General features: G+C 41.1%; 1 protein-coding gene across 2 annotated transcripts in view; it reads right to left on the reverse strand.

The window, feature by feature from the left end:
• The window catches only part of mtus2a (microtubule associated tumor suppressor candidate 2a), a 38,648-nt gene that overhangs the window by 4,951 nt on the left and 20,008 nt on the right, over window positions 1-13,689 (reverse strand). For both annotated transcript variants that reach the window (XM_042432318.1, XM_042432319.1), the window contains 5 exons: window positions 6,242-6,406; window positions 3,588-3,686; window positions 1,176-1,363; window positions 960-1,085; window positions 93-159 (listed from right to left, as the gene is read on the reverse strand). In XM_042432318.1, the coding sequence (XP_042288252.1) occupies window positions 93-159; window positions 960-1,085; window positions 1,176-1,363; window positions 3,588-3,686; window positions 6,242-6,406 (645 nt within the window). The remainder of the gene's footprint in view (window positions 1-92; window positions 160-959; window positions 1,086-1,175; window positions 1,364-3,587; window positions 3,687-6,241; window positions 6,407-13,689) is intronic.

Below are 13,689 nucleotides of genomic sequence, written 5' to 3' on the forward strand. Positions count from 1 at the left end.
TTTTTACTTACTTTCTTTTTTCTGTCTGATTCTTGAAAGATTTTGTTCAATTATTGTCACACAAATAGAATCCTATAAAATCTCTCACTCACCCGTTTCCTCTCTGATCTTTTGCAATTCCAAGGACAATTTCCTTTCATTCTCTTCTGTAGTTTTATTCTGTAAATTGGGAACAAACAACATTTTGATGTAGCTAGCACAGGTTCAAAGTAACACTTTTACAATTAATACTGAGGGTATGGATGGTCAAACAGCAACTGGACTGCTGGATTATGTAAGGAGTCAACAGTCATACCAGCAGCTCTCCAGAGGATTATGATATCTGGAGACATACTGTACAGACAGATGCTGATATGCTGGTTAAACTGAATTAACCTGCATGAGCTACTTAAGCAAAACACTAGATGTTACTTACTGATAAAAATAAATGTGGACAACTCAAAGCACATACTTGCATGCTGTGGTACACTGGTTATATTGTTGCTGTTGCGTCTGACTGATGACAGCAGAGGGAGCTCAAACCTACTCAAATAAGCCCGCACTCAGACAGTGACCATAAAATAGTCAGACAGTCCCCTTGGCGGTCTGGCAGTTACAGTTATAGCACCTCAGAGGCTCATTCCATCAACGTGCATGAAACCAGCTCACTGACACACTGAACTCAAAAGGACACTTCCCACAGTCGCGACCGCTCTTGCTCAACATGCTGCTCATTGACCATGCTGTGAATCTCACCTCATGGCGTTAAATACTGTATGTGCTCCTGGGTTCATGTGTGTGTGTGAAATTCAGTAAATGGAAACGTTGAGGCACTGTTGTCTATCTAGAAAATCCTCAGTTAATTAATGAAAAGATAGACTTTGCACAAAATAACACTTCACCTCTGCAGAGCAGGTGCATTATTATTTTAGTGTAAGACAATTTTATTGGGTATGCACTGCTTTATTCCAGCTGGCTACCTTGAGGCAGTAATGCTGTGTGGTGATTATGAAGGCTTCCAGACCCAAGGATGTCTTCCTCAGCTCTTCTCTTAGAGCTCTCAGCTGCCTTTCCTGCTGCTCACAGCGTCCCTGCAGCCTCTCAACCTAAGTGACAAAGAGCAGAGCAGAATAGCATAAAATCGAAAACAGCGGCACAGACTCCAAGCGGTGCCACGGATTTTCTTAACAGCTCACCTCTTCCCTTTGCTCCTCTTTTTTTCTCTCCTCCGCTTGCCTCTCTCTCTCTTTCTGTTGAGCCTCCTCTTTCTCTCTCTGCAGGCTCTCCTGCTGTTCCTGCTGCAGCCTCTGGGGGGCCGCGCGGCGAGGGGACCCCGGGGGAGCTGACCCTCGCACGGCTGCTGCAGGCCGCTGCCCAGACTGGACTGTGGGGAGAGGAAAAACAAACATAGGATATTAAATTAACAGATAGAAATGAGTCTGCATGAGGATGTGTTTGCTCTAAGAAAAACATTAAATTGCAAATGTAAATAGGTATAATAAGTTAAAAATATCATACAATACATCATACAATATAGTGCAATATATCTTCAATATATCATTAATTAGTCATATACTAATTCTTAAATCTAACTGGGACACATATATCCATAATAATGAAATTGATGAGTATTAAATCAGAGGAGATTTGACCTGACCTATTGCTAATGACTGTGTTCACATGATAAATGATAGTAAGTTAATTGAATCTTTTCTACAGAGGAAGCCTTGGGGTAATACCCAGTCTGGTGTTCCTTATGTTTGACCATCTAATCTCATGATGAATGTGACCAGTACCAAGAAATGATTGAGCTGCAGCATGCAATAATATGTGGACACTGTTATAATATATTGTGTTTGTGTAAAAACATTAGGGCACATTTAAGTAAAGGATCGATCCATTAATGATGGAGCTAATTTAAAGGCCAGACAAACACAAACATGTGAAAGCATTTTTTTCCCTTGGCATGAGCAACCATTAAAGCTGCAGTTGACATACAAGCAGGGCGATTAACCTCTGTTTGAGTCACCTTCACGCAGTGTGAACACATACTAACCTGTGGAGATACACAGGATCTCTCAAATAGACGGAATTCTTTTAAGATTTACCGTCTGTACGTTCACACAGCTTGAAAAACCAGCCTGAATGTCTACATACACATAGTAAATCACCGCAGCTCCACATCACCTGCCTAAACCATATCATTCAGGCCTACTGAAGCATGGGGAGTGGTCTCCATGACAACGCGAGGCCGGGCTTGGGGTGCAGGGTCCCAGGTAATGAGTGAAAGATGGGTTAGAGGGAGGTGGTGTGAGTGGAGTTCTCTCCTCATTTTCAGAAAGGAGGAGGGGGAAGGTACCTGAAGGCGCTGAATGATTGTAATGGTGATAGACATGTATGACCAATTTAGAGAAAAGAGAGGCGCTAAAGGTCTAAATTGAAATTTGCACACATACACTCGCAAGTGCATGTGTGCAAATAAAACCTGAAATGGGGGGATTCCTCTCTGCACAGAGAGAAAGAGAACAGAAAAAATGTAAGAACTTAACATAAAAAGGCAGAAATGTTTTTTTCATGGCATTTAATAACCCATGCTGTGCTGCTTCTACAAAATGTTTCAATATTACCCGTATATCTTCATCAGTGTCTTTGCCTTAAAGGCACATTAGAATTCACTGTCTTTGAAAACGACTTCTAGAAGTATTAGTATGTAAATTACGTCTTTTTCGGGCACACACACACACACACAGACACACACTGAGACAACTCTAGGTTCTACCTGAAAGGTTAGAGAGAAAATAGTGAATACCAAATGAGTTTATATGGCTGAGTGTGATGGCAGCATGCAGATGGTGGTAGAGGGGGTGATGGTGGTAGAATAATGATGCGAGAAACAATGAGAAAAGGTGATGGCAGACCTTGTGGGGTGCAAAGACTAGAGTGTTATTAAAGGTGGTGAAGTCCGGGTGCTTGTGAGGTAAAAATTACAGCTCCATTTCAACACGCTGATATTTTGCCAGCACACTGACCAGAGCAACTTCGAGTAGGAGCAACACTAGATACTGTCAATATCTGTAAATCCCAGTAAAGAAGGAGAAAATGCTTGAGTGCTGACTAGAAACTAGAAAGAGGAAAAAATGTTCGTGTTTTGCGACCGTGTGGGAGGAAACAAGGTCCAGAAAAGAGCAAGCAAGATACAGTAAAGAGAAGGGTGATCAGTAACAGCAACACTCGAAATAGTGAGCAAAGACACAGGTGTAGCCTGAGGAGACGTGTGTCAACTCAGTGTGGAAAGATGGGGAGGCCCTCTGCTATCTCGTATGAGCTGAGAAGATTGTTTCACCACTGCATGGTACTGTATGTGGAATAAAACTCCAAACTGTATGCATCAAAGCACAACATGGAAGAGAGTACTACAGTAAGCATTATGAATTTAAAGGGTACAAGGCTACAGTAGGTCATAAATTACCACACAGCCAGCACCAGAGAATGGATGCAAGCTACTACTTGTGTTATAAGTAACACCTGTGCCATCACAAGTCAAAATGTCTGATGTGAAAAAGCCCTTTTGTTGTGACAACTACTAAGTAACGAGGGAAAAGACTCACCTGGGGACTGAGGTTTGGGAGGAACCACCGCCAGCCTCTTTGGGGAGGATGGGAGGGAACGTGTGACCTCTGAACTCCTCTGAAACTCCTTCCTGCCAACTGTCAATTGACAAGGATACAACCAATCAAGTGTAAAGTAAATGTTGCAGTAATGTGTTAAAATCTATCTAAGCCCTTTATTATATATCATTATGTCAATCCTCACACACACAAGCATCAATCCAACCATCCCTCCATGTTGACGCCACAGTCTCTCCCCTTTTTTCTCTTTTCCGTTTCTTTGTTGATTTTTCTCCTCTCCTGTATTTTTTTTCAGTTTCTCTGTTACCCTCCTCCTCTGCTTTCATCTCCAGCTGTCTCCCTCCTGCTGTGTACTGTAGTATAACTACGTCTCATGGGACTCTGGGTCAAAGAGAAGCAGAGAATACTTTGAGAGATCACCTCCCTGCTCTCTGTGACATTACACACTTTGCAGCCAAACTCAGAACTCCCGAATCATTTTTTAATGTTTCTGTGCTCACGCGTCTTCTCGTGTGTCACATGAAATCTGTCGCAGAGCTAGTGAGGTGTGTGGGTGTAAGAAATGTAGCTGGATTTGAAACAATCAATGCGAGATGTGTTACCCAGGAGCTCCGAATAGTGGAAAAAAGGTGGAGGAAAAAAAAAAACAGATGCTAGTGAATATAGAAGTAGGTTTCAGGAGGTTAGCGGGGAGTCTGTTGTGGAGCAGAAAGGAGAAAAGGAGAGAGGCCTTGGAAAGAAACTAATTAGACCTGTAATGTGAGAGAAGCCTCTGATCCTGAACAAATCCCCATATAACCCTGGAGAGATACTTCAGGCCTGCAGAGGCACTGTGTGTGTGTGTGTGTGTGTGTGTTCACTGTGGATATGTTGGTGTGGTCATGCAAATGTGGCTCTCAGAGTGACTCATTATTGCTGAGTGAACCCCTGAGTGACACACACATACAAACACACACTGCCACACTGTGCTGTTACAAACAAACAAACAAACAAACAAACAAAAAAATAGCAGCAAGACGGTCTTGAACTTGTACCTGAAGTTAGGGTATAAAGTCTGCTTTTAAAGGAACGCTGTCACAACTATGTTGGAAAATACTCTTACCAGGAATTAGTTGAGAACACCAATATCAATGAAAGTTTAAAGTGTGATACTACAGGGCTTATGGTGTTCATTTTGAGGTGTGAAAAAGAACTGTGTGTGAAAAGCATCCTTGCCAGGGTGCTTCTTCTTCTCTTCTGAATAGAGCGTATTGGCACCGTTAACCAGGACAGGTGACAAATATATGTTAACAATATAATACTTTTTTTTTTTTTAAATTGAGAAGCTCTTTCATCCTGGTATTTTAATGTGCAAGCATAATGTGCATAATGGTTTCTAGGACATGAGAAAATGCTGTCATCATGAACAAGAGTACACTACATGGGTGAAATGCACACTTAAAAGGTAATTCCACCCTTGGATATCTCCAACACATTTCAGTCTGTGAGTGATTTTGTAAATGTGAAGTGTTGTTAAGCTGATGGTTTCCAACATTTTGAACAACATTCTGACTCTGAACGACAGCAGAGAGAAGGAGCTTCTGTTTAATTTGGTGCTACACTGTTGAGGAATTTATGACTGCACTGCATTTTTTCCAGAGATATACTGTACTGTATGCCGTTTCTAACATGCTGTAATACTCAATATTTGTGCAAAATTGTATGTCTATACAGATGCTCTTTGATTCTATGGTACTGACAACAAAAGCTGCTGTTTACTATTGATATTTTAGAAAGCTGAATATTCTTCTGCTAGACCACAGAATACATCATGCAGGACATCATGTAGGATTTGCCAGTTAACGAAGTGTTAACCACATACAGCATGTGACAATAGAACACAATCTGTTGCTGGTGGAAAAATGCATCTCTCTCTCACATGCACACAGCTCACATTTGCATGAAGGTGCAGTATGTAGAATTTAGTGGCATCTAGCGGAACGGACCTGGCAGAAATGGAATATAATATTTATAAGTATGTTTTAATTACTGTATAATCCCATGAAAATAAGAATCATCGTCTTTTTGTTACTTTAGAATGAGCCCTTCGTATCAACATAGAGAGGGCGCCATTTTTTTTTTCCCACCCGCATTGTGCAAAGACCTGCTGCTACTCTGCCTCTGATTGGCTCTGACCCTGATATTTTTACCCTAATCATCTCAATCCTCATGCCTAAACATAACCAACCTAACCAACGAAGGCAATGAGCACTAGCCAATCAGAGGCAGAGTAGGGTGGGTCTTTGAGGGTGGGAAAAAAAATAAGGCGGGAGCGGGTCCTCTTCCATGGAGCCTGCTATGTTGCACCACCGTGTTTCTACAGTAGCCCAGAACGGACAAACCAAACACTGGCTCTAGAGAGGGCCTTTTGTGTTTTTCATGGGTTTTGTGGGTTCTCCTACACACTTGAAAGGGGCATGGGGGGTATTCAGTTGGTTGCAACCTGCAACCTCACCACTAGGTGCCACTAAATCCTACACAGTGGTCCTTTAAAACCTTATATTTTGAAAAATCATTTCTATAGTCAAACCAAGAAAAAAAAAACTTCATATCAACAAATCATGCTCTGATCTTCTACACAAGCGTCTGCTGACCTCCAGGGGAGCTTCTTGGCTGGGGAGGCAGGTAGCGTCGGGGCAGGGCAGGGGTGGAGGGCGGCTGGAGGCTGTTGCTGCGACATGGCACCCCTCTCTGGTGATCTGTCGACGGAGGGTTTGTGGTCACTCTGTAAAGAGGAGGCTCCTCGCTCACACTCAGACCTGAAAACACAGAATTAGATGAATCATCAAAAATAAATGTACTTAATTTTAAGTATAATTATCAGAAAATCATAATTCCAGAATTTGCTATATCTAAATTGCTGTCTCTTTCTCTGTCTTATAATCACATATCTGTGTTTCTGCAGTCGGCTAGGGCTTTGTTATGTCTGAATCACAAAGTTCACTGGGCTGCAAAATGGTCTGTAACCTCCGGGTCTCGCTGCTGCTGCTCTCAATCTTCCTTCTGTTAACCTGGAGCAGTGCACTTATCCTGCACACGCATTCACAGTCTGACACACATGTTGACACAGAGACACTTGAGCACAAACAGAGGAAAATACCATGCACCCTCACACATAAGCGCACCAATCATTGCAGCTGTAATCCATCAAATGACTAGTGGATACACACTTTCACACACTGCATACACGTATATCCTGCTTATCTCACAATCTCCAATCAATACTGCACTTCTCCACCTTCTGTTTGTGATGGTGATAAACTATCTAATGTAAAGCTGCATGTAAGCAGCCACGAGAAGGTGATTAAGCCATGCAGTGTTAACTAAAGCGCAACTTGTGATGGCTAGCTGTCGTGAAAATTTAGATATCAAGAGCTCCTTTTGGTCTGCATTGTCTTATATCGGTGCCAAGTCCCTCAGGCGCTCAGGATAAGAATAGTACACTGCAGGGAGCCTCGTCTGTTCAAGGGAAGCAGCTTTGCCATTGGTGAGGATTGTTATGGTGACCAAAGGATTCTACCCCACCATGCATATACAAACATGCAGGGACACACAGAGCTCCTGTTTTCATGGGCTCCTGACAGCTGTTTGCTGCATTGTACCAATATTGCTGTGAATACATTATATGTAGTGAGAATCGACTTTTGTATATTTTTTTTTCTTTCCATTGTCTTTAATTTCATGAAAAGCCACATCAGTGCTTTGTCACTTGAGGCTTGACAGACTGTCAAGTGACAATCAAGAAAATGGAAAGTGAATGTACAGATATATTTTAGGCAGGTAAGAAGTGCTGGTGTACTATATGTACTATAGAAAAATCCAAAATTTCTAGTTAATCTAGTTTTGAAAATACAGACTAGATTTATTCCTTACTAACTTAAAAAATGTTTAAATACAGGGCTTAGCAAAACAGATCAAAATTACTCAAGGCGTTAACATACTGTATACAGTATGTACATAATTGGGTCAATTAACTGGCCAATTTAGGCTTACATCCTGTTTATTTCAGTCATTTCATTTTATTAAGCCCTGAAGTCCCTTTGATTGCTTAAACTATTTGTTTTTAACAATTGCCTGGTGTCAGAATGAAACAAAAATGGTTAAGTCATTGCTTTTCTCTCAAGTATGTAATAATGTCTGTTTTTTGAGGTGCTGTATGCAGGTAGCAGGTAACGGCAGATCATGTTGTGTTTTCTTGTTTGACCTCATTTCATGTCATTGATACTATGAATTAACACAGACACAAGGTCTAAGAAGTTTCTTTGTTTGCTTATTATTACAGTAACATGCAGTGCCGAAGTGTAAGGTCTCAGCAATTTCTTTGTTATTGAAGGGTTTTCATGACAGTAACAACTAATGTACATCACCTAGTGCTTGAGACAGTGAAGGTGCAGTTCACCTAAAGAGTGATTTTTCTTACTTTGAATAGTTTTTTAGCCCTGAAAAGGTCAAATTATACTGTAATTTACAAGAAAAAAACAAAGATTGGAGGAAAATCATAAAAAAAGAAAACGTTTTTTCTGCCTTCCTGCCCTGTTGATTATCTTGCAACCCCTCGTGAAGGCCCTGACCCCCAGGTTAGTAATCATCTATGATCTCTCACTGCTGTGTGTACATGTGTCGCTACATCACCATTCTAGTGACAACCTGCAATCTACATTCCCAAAGCTTCATTAGTCCTCCCAGAGCTCCTCCAGGAGTTGATTAGCAAGGCTGTTTACAGTATTTCCTCCTCATTAACCAGTCAAGGGCAGTCATGGGCGGTGTTTCCAGGCCAGGTATACATGCTTCAATTATTGCCGTCAACATCTTATATGTGAGGACTTCCAGATGTTGACGTTTTAAAGATGAGAATTGCACATGTAAATAGTAAATTAAATGATATATTTCTTTAAATCAAAGAAAATAAAATCTTTGACATTGAATGCTTTCACTGGTGCTCCATTACCTGAGTTGACACAGATCAACTGGCTGGTTGATATGAACATAAACATGCTCATTAGTCATAGGTCAAGTATGTATGAAGAAATTCCCAAAGTAGAGCGCCAAGAGAGGAAGAGTAAATGATGACATTACAAAACATACACAACTGAGGAGTGCTGTTAAAAAAAGGAGGCTTTTATTCAGCGGCGTAGAGAAAGAGAAAAAGCGATGTATTTCATTAACGGTAAAAGCTAGCTGATATGCATCACTGATTGGCAAAACGCCAGCTGATGACGGATAACGCGAGGAGGATGGGGAGACGGAAGGAAGAGACTGGCTGTATGGGATCAGGAGGAAGCAAACAAAAGGATATAAAAAAAGAGCCATGAAGAGGAATGAAAGGACGATGCTGATTTGGAGCCAGTGGCAAGCATTGCATATTATGAAGACGGATGAAAAATACCAAAGATATTAAAAAAAAGACCATGAGCAAGAGGAGCAAGGGGAGAACAAAAGACAGCATTTTTTTCCGGCTCAGCGGGGGGCCATTTTATTGCAGTAGCTTGCACTTCATTGCTCAACTAATGCCTGTAGAATAATGCTGACTTTTGTATCTCAGTCCTCATTCACTGACTGAACAGAAAACTGAGCCATGTGCGCTTTCAGTGTGTATTCTCAAAGGTTCCCCTTTGTCTATATGTAAAATGAAGCCATGTCACTTGCAGGAGAACCATGCAATTTGATAGTAAAATAACAAAATTCACACCTTGGAGGTGTTCATTTGACTGAAGCATAAACCGCTCTGCGCTTGACAGCTAAATCAGCACATTCACATTCTGCAGAAGAAACTCTGCTATCCTAAAGGAATTGATCATGCTGTAGTCTGCCCAGGTTGCAAACAGCAGCAGCAATAGCAGCATACAACCAGGTGCACATACACATACACTGCTGAACTGGACTCATTGCACAGCTTGCAGTGCTGACATACCAAAGAAATAGCTTTTATTCGACAAAAATGTACAACCCCTGGGAAATAAGTGAATACTTTAAATTATATGTATTCTTAAAAATAAAAACAGCAGCGTCTGGTACAAATGGACTCATTGCCACATGAATAGCTGATGAGATAGGTGGTGGATTTAATGCGGGAGGGACGGGGAAATTTTATATATATATACAATGGGTTGTTGTAAGCATGTTTTATGAGCATTTCTATGTTAAACATCTGCATTTGTGCATGCTCTGGTACATAAAAATAGATCATAATGCAAATAGTATACCATATTATATGGAATATAAGTGAAACTGAGGTGTGAAACTGAGACATAAACATTTCAAATTATTTAGTTCCACATGGAGAATTCATTATTTTTGTTTATTTTGAGATCCCTATCCTTAATCTTCACTGTTTAATTAGACTGCATGCTCTCACAGACAGATGTCAGCTTCATTCTTCACTGTGCACCGCAGAAGACAATGTGTGTAATTAAGCTGGAAGATTGTATTCATCAGAGCCCGTAATTTGTTCTGCTTATTAATCGTTGCTTCCTGTCGTTCGTTTGAAGCTGGTTTAAGATGTCTGTCAGTCTTCATCCACCAGTCATAACGTACAAGGTAGAGTATTACTTATTTATCACTTTCCCTGTGATCTTTTATGCATTAGTGACTGCTTTTGCTATGTTCACAGTATATGCACACATCATTTTGTCTGCATTACATTTCACCCTGTCAGAAGAGAGATTTGGAGATAATATATATGATAGTAATAAGTTATTATTTTTTTTAAGTGTTTGGCATTTCATATTTGGCAGTACAGATAGTATGTGTGTATATTCTATATGTTGTGGATGAAACAAGCTGTGTCATCCATCCCAATTTACTCAAAGTCAGACTTGATATCGGGGGTTAAAATATTGACTTTTGTGTGGATTCTTTTAGAAAAGGTAACTGGTGCTAAGAACTCTGAAAACTTTATAACAGCCATCAAACTATGCATAACTCCTCCTAGCAACAAAAAAGGTCTGCAGGTGCAAAGTACACAAATGTGCATCTGCAGCGATGTGTGTGAAAGCCAAGGTTAAAGCTGCATACATAAAGCACAACATAATGACCCTGAAGAGACAGACCCGGGCTGCGGACTGAGAGATAGATTAGATGATAACACTGGAGCTGACAGCAGCAGCCACAGCCTCCTGTCCTCTGTCAGGTCCCAGATGTCAGGAGATTCAAATTCAGTCCAATCAGGAGGACATATAAAAGACTTCTGCTCTTATGGTCAACAATGCTTCTATCAGATTTACTGACACTGGTCAAAAGGCATTGTGAGTGTACGACAGAAGTTAAATATGAATAAATCACAGACATTTTCCTCTCAAAGTGCTATTTTGAGACTTTTCTCTATTGAGTAGTGCTGCCAAGAATCTGCTGGACACAGTAAGTAAAGTTTCCCTTAAAAATGAACGGCAAAAGACAAGAATGAAACTTACCAAATGAAAGAATGAGGAGCACACAATTAGTGATTCATTGAGAGGGCAGTATATGGACTTTGGCCTTTGTCTGCTGTCACTGATTATATTCTGTAGAATACAGGTAAAATTTCTTTTCCATCACGATCTTTCCTCCTGTGCAAATCTGCACCTGCTTTTTTTGACCCCAGCAAACTGAACGAAGGTTAATGTAGTAAACTCAGCATCGTGCACAGTCACCCGGGCTTACGCTGTAACATTAAGCAGCCAGGCAATGTTCTGGAAGAACAAAACATAGCCAATGGATGTTTAGAAAAGTAAGAACACTCATTTAGAAAATCTTCAAAAGCTTGCATTTGGTGTTTTACATCCACAGGCTGAACTGCATTTCCAGTTGACTATTTGAAATCCATATAAGGTTACTGTGACACTATTACAGCTACATTATAGTGTGTTATAAACTATTTATTAATTGTTTGTATACTGCTTATAAATACTAAATAGGCGACTTAAAGTAAAGTGTTACTGGTTTTTCACTTGGTTTCACATTCCTGATGTTTTTGTCAGTCTGTACAATCACTTTAAGTCATGATTAACATGGAGCTGGATGAAACACGCAGGGAGTTTATCAGTTAATGAACAGACCCATTGAGCCCATCCATACTGTCACAGCTCCACAGCTTTAGTAAGCCTCTGCCATGTTAGTTTTTCTTTCCTCAGCCACAGAATGGCAGCCATATCTAATTGGCCCATCTAATTTGCTGCTCTACTAGTGTGTGTGTGTGTGTGTGTGTGCATGTGTGTGTGTGTTTGTGCGTGTACGTTTGTGTATATCTGCGTGTGCACATGCGCCATAGAAACCATCTGTTCACAGTGAGCTAGCGTGAGTCACAGACCAGATCTGAGCCATGGCATCTGGGGTATCACATCCACTCTCCACCCATGCCTCTCTCTTTCCTCTCTTTCCTCTCTTTTTTCCCTTTTACATGCTCCCTTCCTGTCTGCCCCTGTGCTCATTTTCACTCACTGCATCTCCCCTCACTTCTTCTCTTCTCAGCTCAGCCCTTTAGTTCATTTGATTTCCACCATTATGTCATTAAAGAGAAGACCGATAGAGGCAATAATACTCTGTATACTACTGTTTGTTTTAGCGATTGAGTTTCCATCATGGAATCAGCGCGGCTCAAAGGCACAGACTTCATCAGCCTCCTTCTGTTGGATTCACCTCCCAGCTATGTAATAGAGTCTGTCAATCACAGTGGAATTACAACATATCCCCCTATGTGTCTTACATGCACGGATGCTCTCTCTCTTTTTTCACGCACACACCAATAAACACATATTCCCAAAACACCTTAGGGGATGTCAGCGACTGGGTAAAGGCAGGATTGGGTTAATGGCTAATCAATCTTATATAGAGTGACCTATAGTCCCCAGGATGCTAGACAACCCCACCTGCATGCAAACTTATATGCAAACAGAGGATAAAAATCAATTAACGCCATATCAGTTTGGCTCAATGTCACCTTGCTACCTGTGTACCCTGTGGAGTCAACTATATCAGGGATGAATTTCTCAAAAACTCGGGAATAAAACAAACTACATACTATAGCTGCATGGCTTACTGTGTAATTTGGGTGAACCAGCCCTTTAACGTCATGAATATATGAACTAACAGCTGTGCAAATGAGTGCAAAAAGTATTCCTTTTCCTCTCCGTCTCTGCTCTCTTCTTCACACTCACACAGTTGCACATCCGCACATCACCCATTGATCAGAGCAGGTTGAAGAGCTATAACAGCGTGGAGTTTAAACTCCGGGGATCTTCCTCTAACCCACTTTACCGAGGCCCGGCAATCCCCATTGCTCTATTCCTTAATGATTTCTTGTATCTGTATCATCCAGAGCCCTAATGGAGTCCGTTTTGCTTGCTGATCAATGGGGAGATGAGCAACTGAGCCCAGCCTTTCTTCTCTCCGTTACAGAAGGTTGCTGAGGCTCCCGACATCCGTGATGGAAGGATGTGTGAGAACTCATCTGTCAGTCTGTCTGATATGGAGCGCGGCGAGTGGTAGAGGAAAATAAGGTATAACAAACACTCCTGCATGCACACTTCCCTTCTTGCGCATGCACGCACAAATAAACGCAGACGCAACAGAGACGGAGCCCTTGGTATTTCGAAACTGAAGATTGTTTACCACTCTCATGACTGCTACTTCACTTTTCTGTTACCGTCTTGCTGCAAATCACAGCATCAGTCTACGAATTGATTCGTGCAGTCACTGAGAAACATGCCCCACTATTACACGTAGTGCCTAGGGCTATGTCAGAATTTCAAAATCTAATTATTTTAATTGACAATATCTAAAATTCAAATCAGGGAAAGGCTTTGAAAGAAATGTCACCCCTATGTTGTCAGCTTTTTTAAATTGCCTCTAGGACAAAATTTTAAAAAATCCTCAACATTTCATGTCATACAACTCCAAATTTTGTAGTTGGCTGTGATTAATGCTTTTCAGAATCCTTCCAGTTGGCCAATTGATATCTACCCAGTTACGGTTTTGCAGGAAACAACTGCAAGTGAATTCGGAGTTGTATGACTTCAAAAGTTTCCTCAGTTTCCCAAGGAAAGGTTAGCCACGAAGACGCCAGACA

This window comes from Thunnus maccoyii, chromosome 13 (genome assembly GCF_910596095.1).
Source record: "Thunnus maccoyii chromosome 13, fThuMac1.1, whole genome shotgun sequence".
NCBI classification, from domain to species: Eukaryota; Metazoa; Chordata; class Actinopteri; order Scombriformes; family Scombridae; genus Thunnus; species Thunnus maccoyii.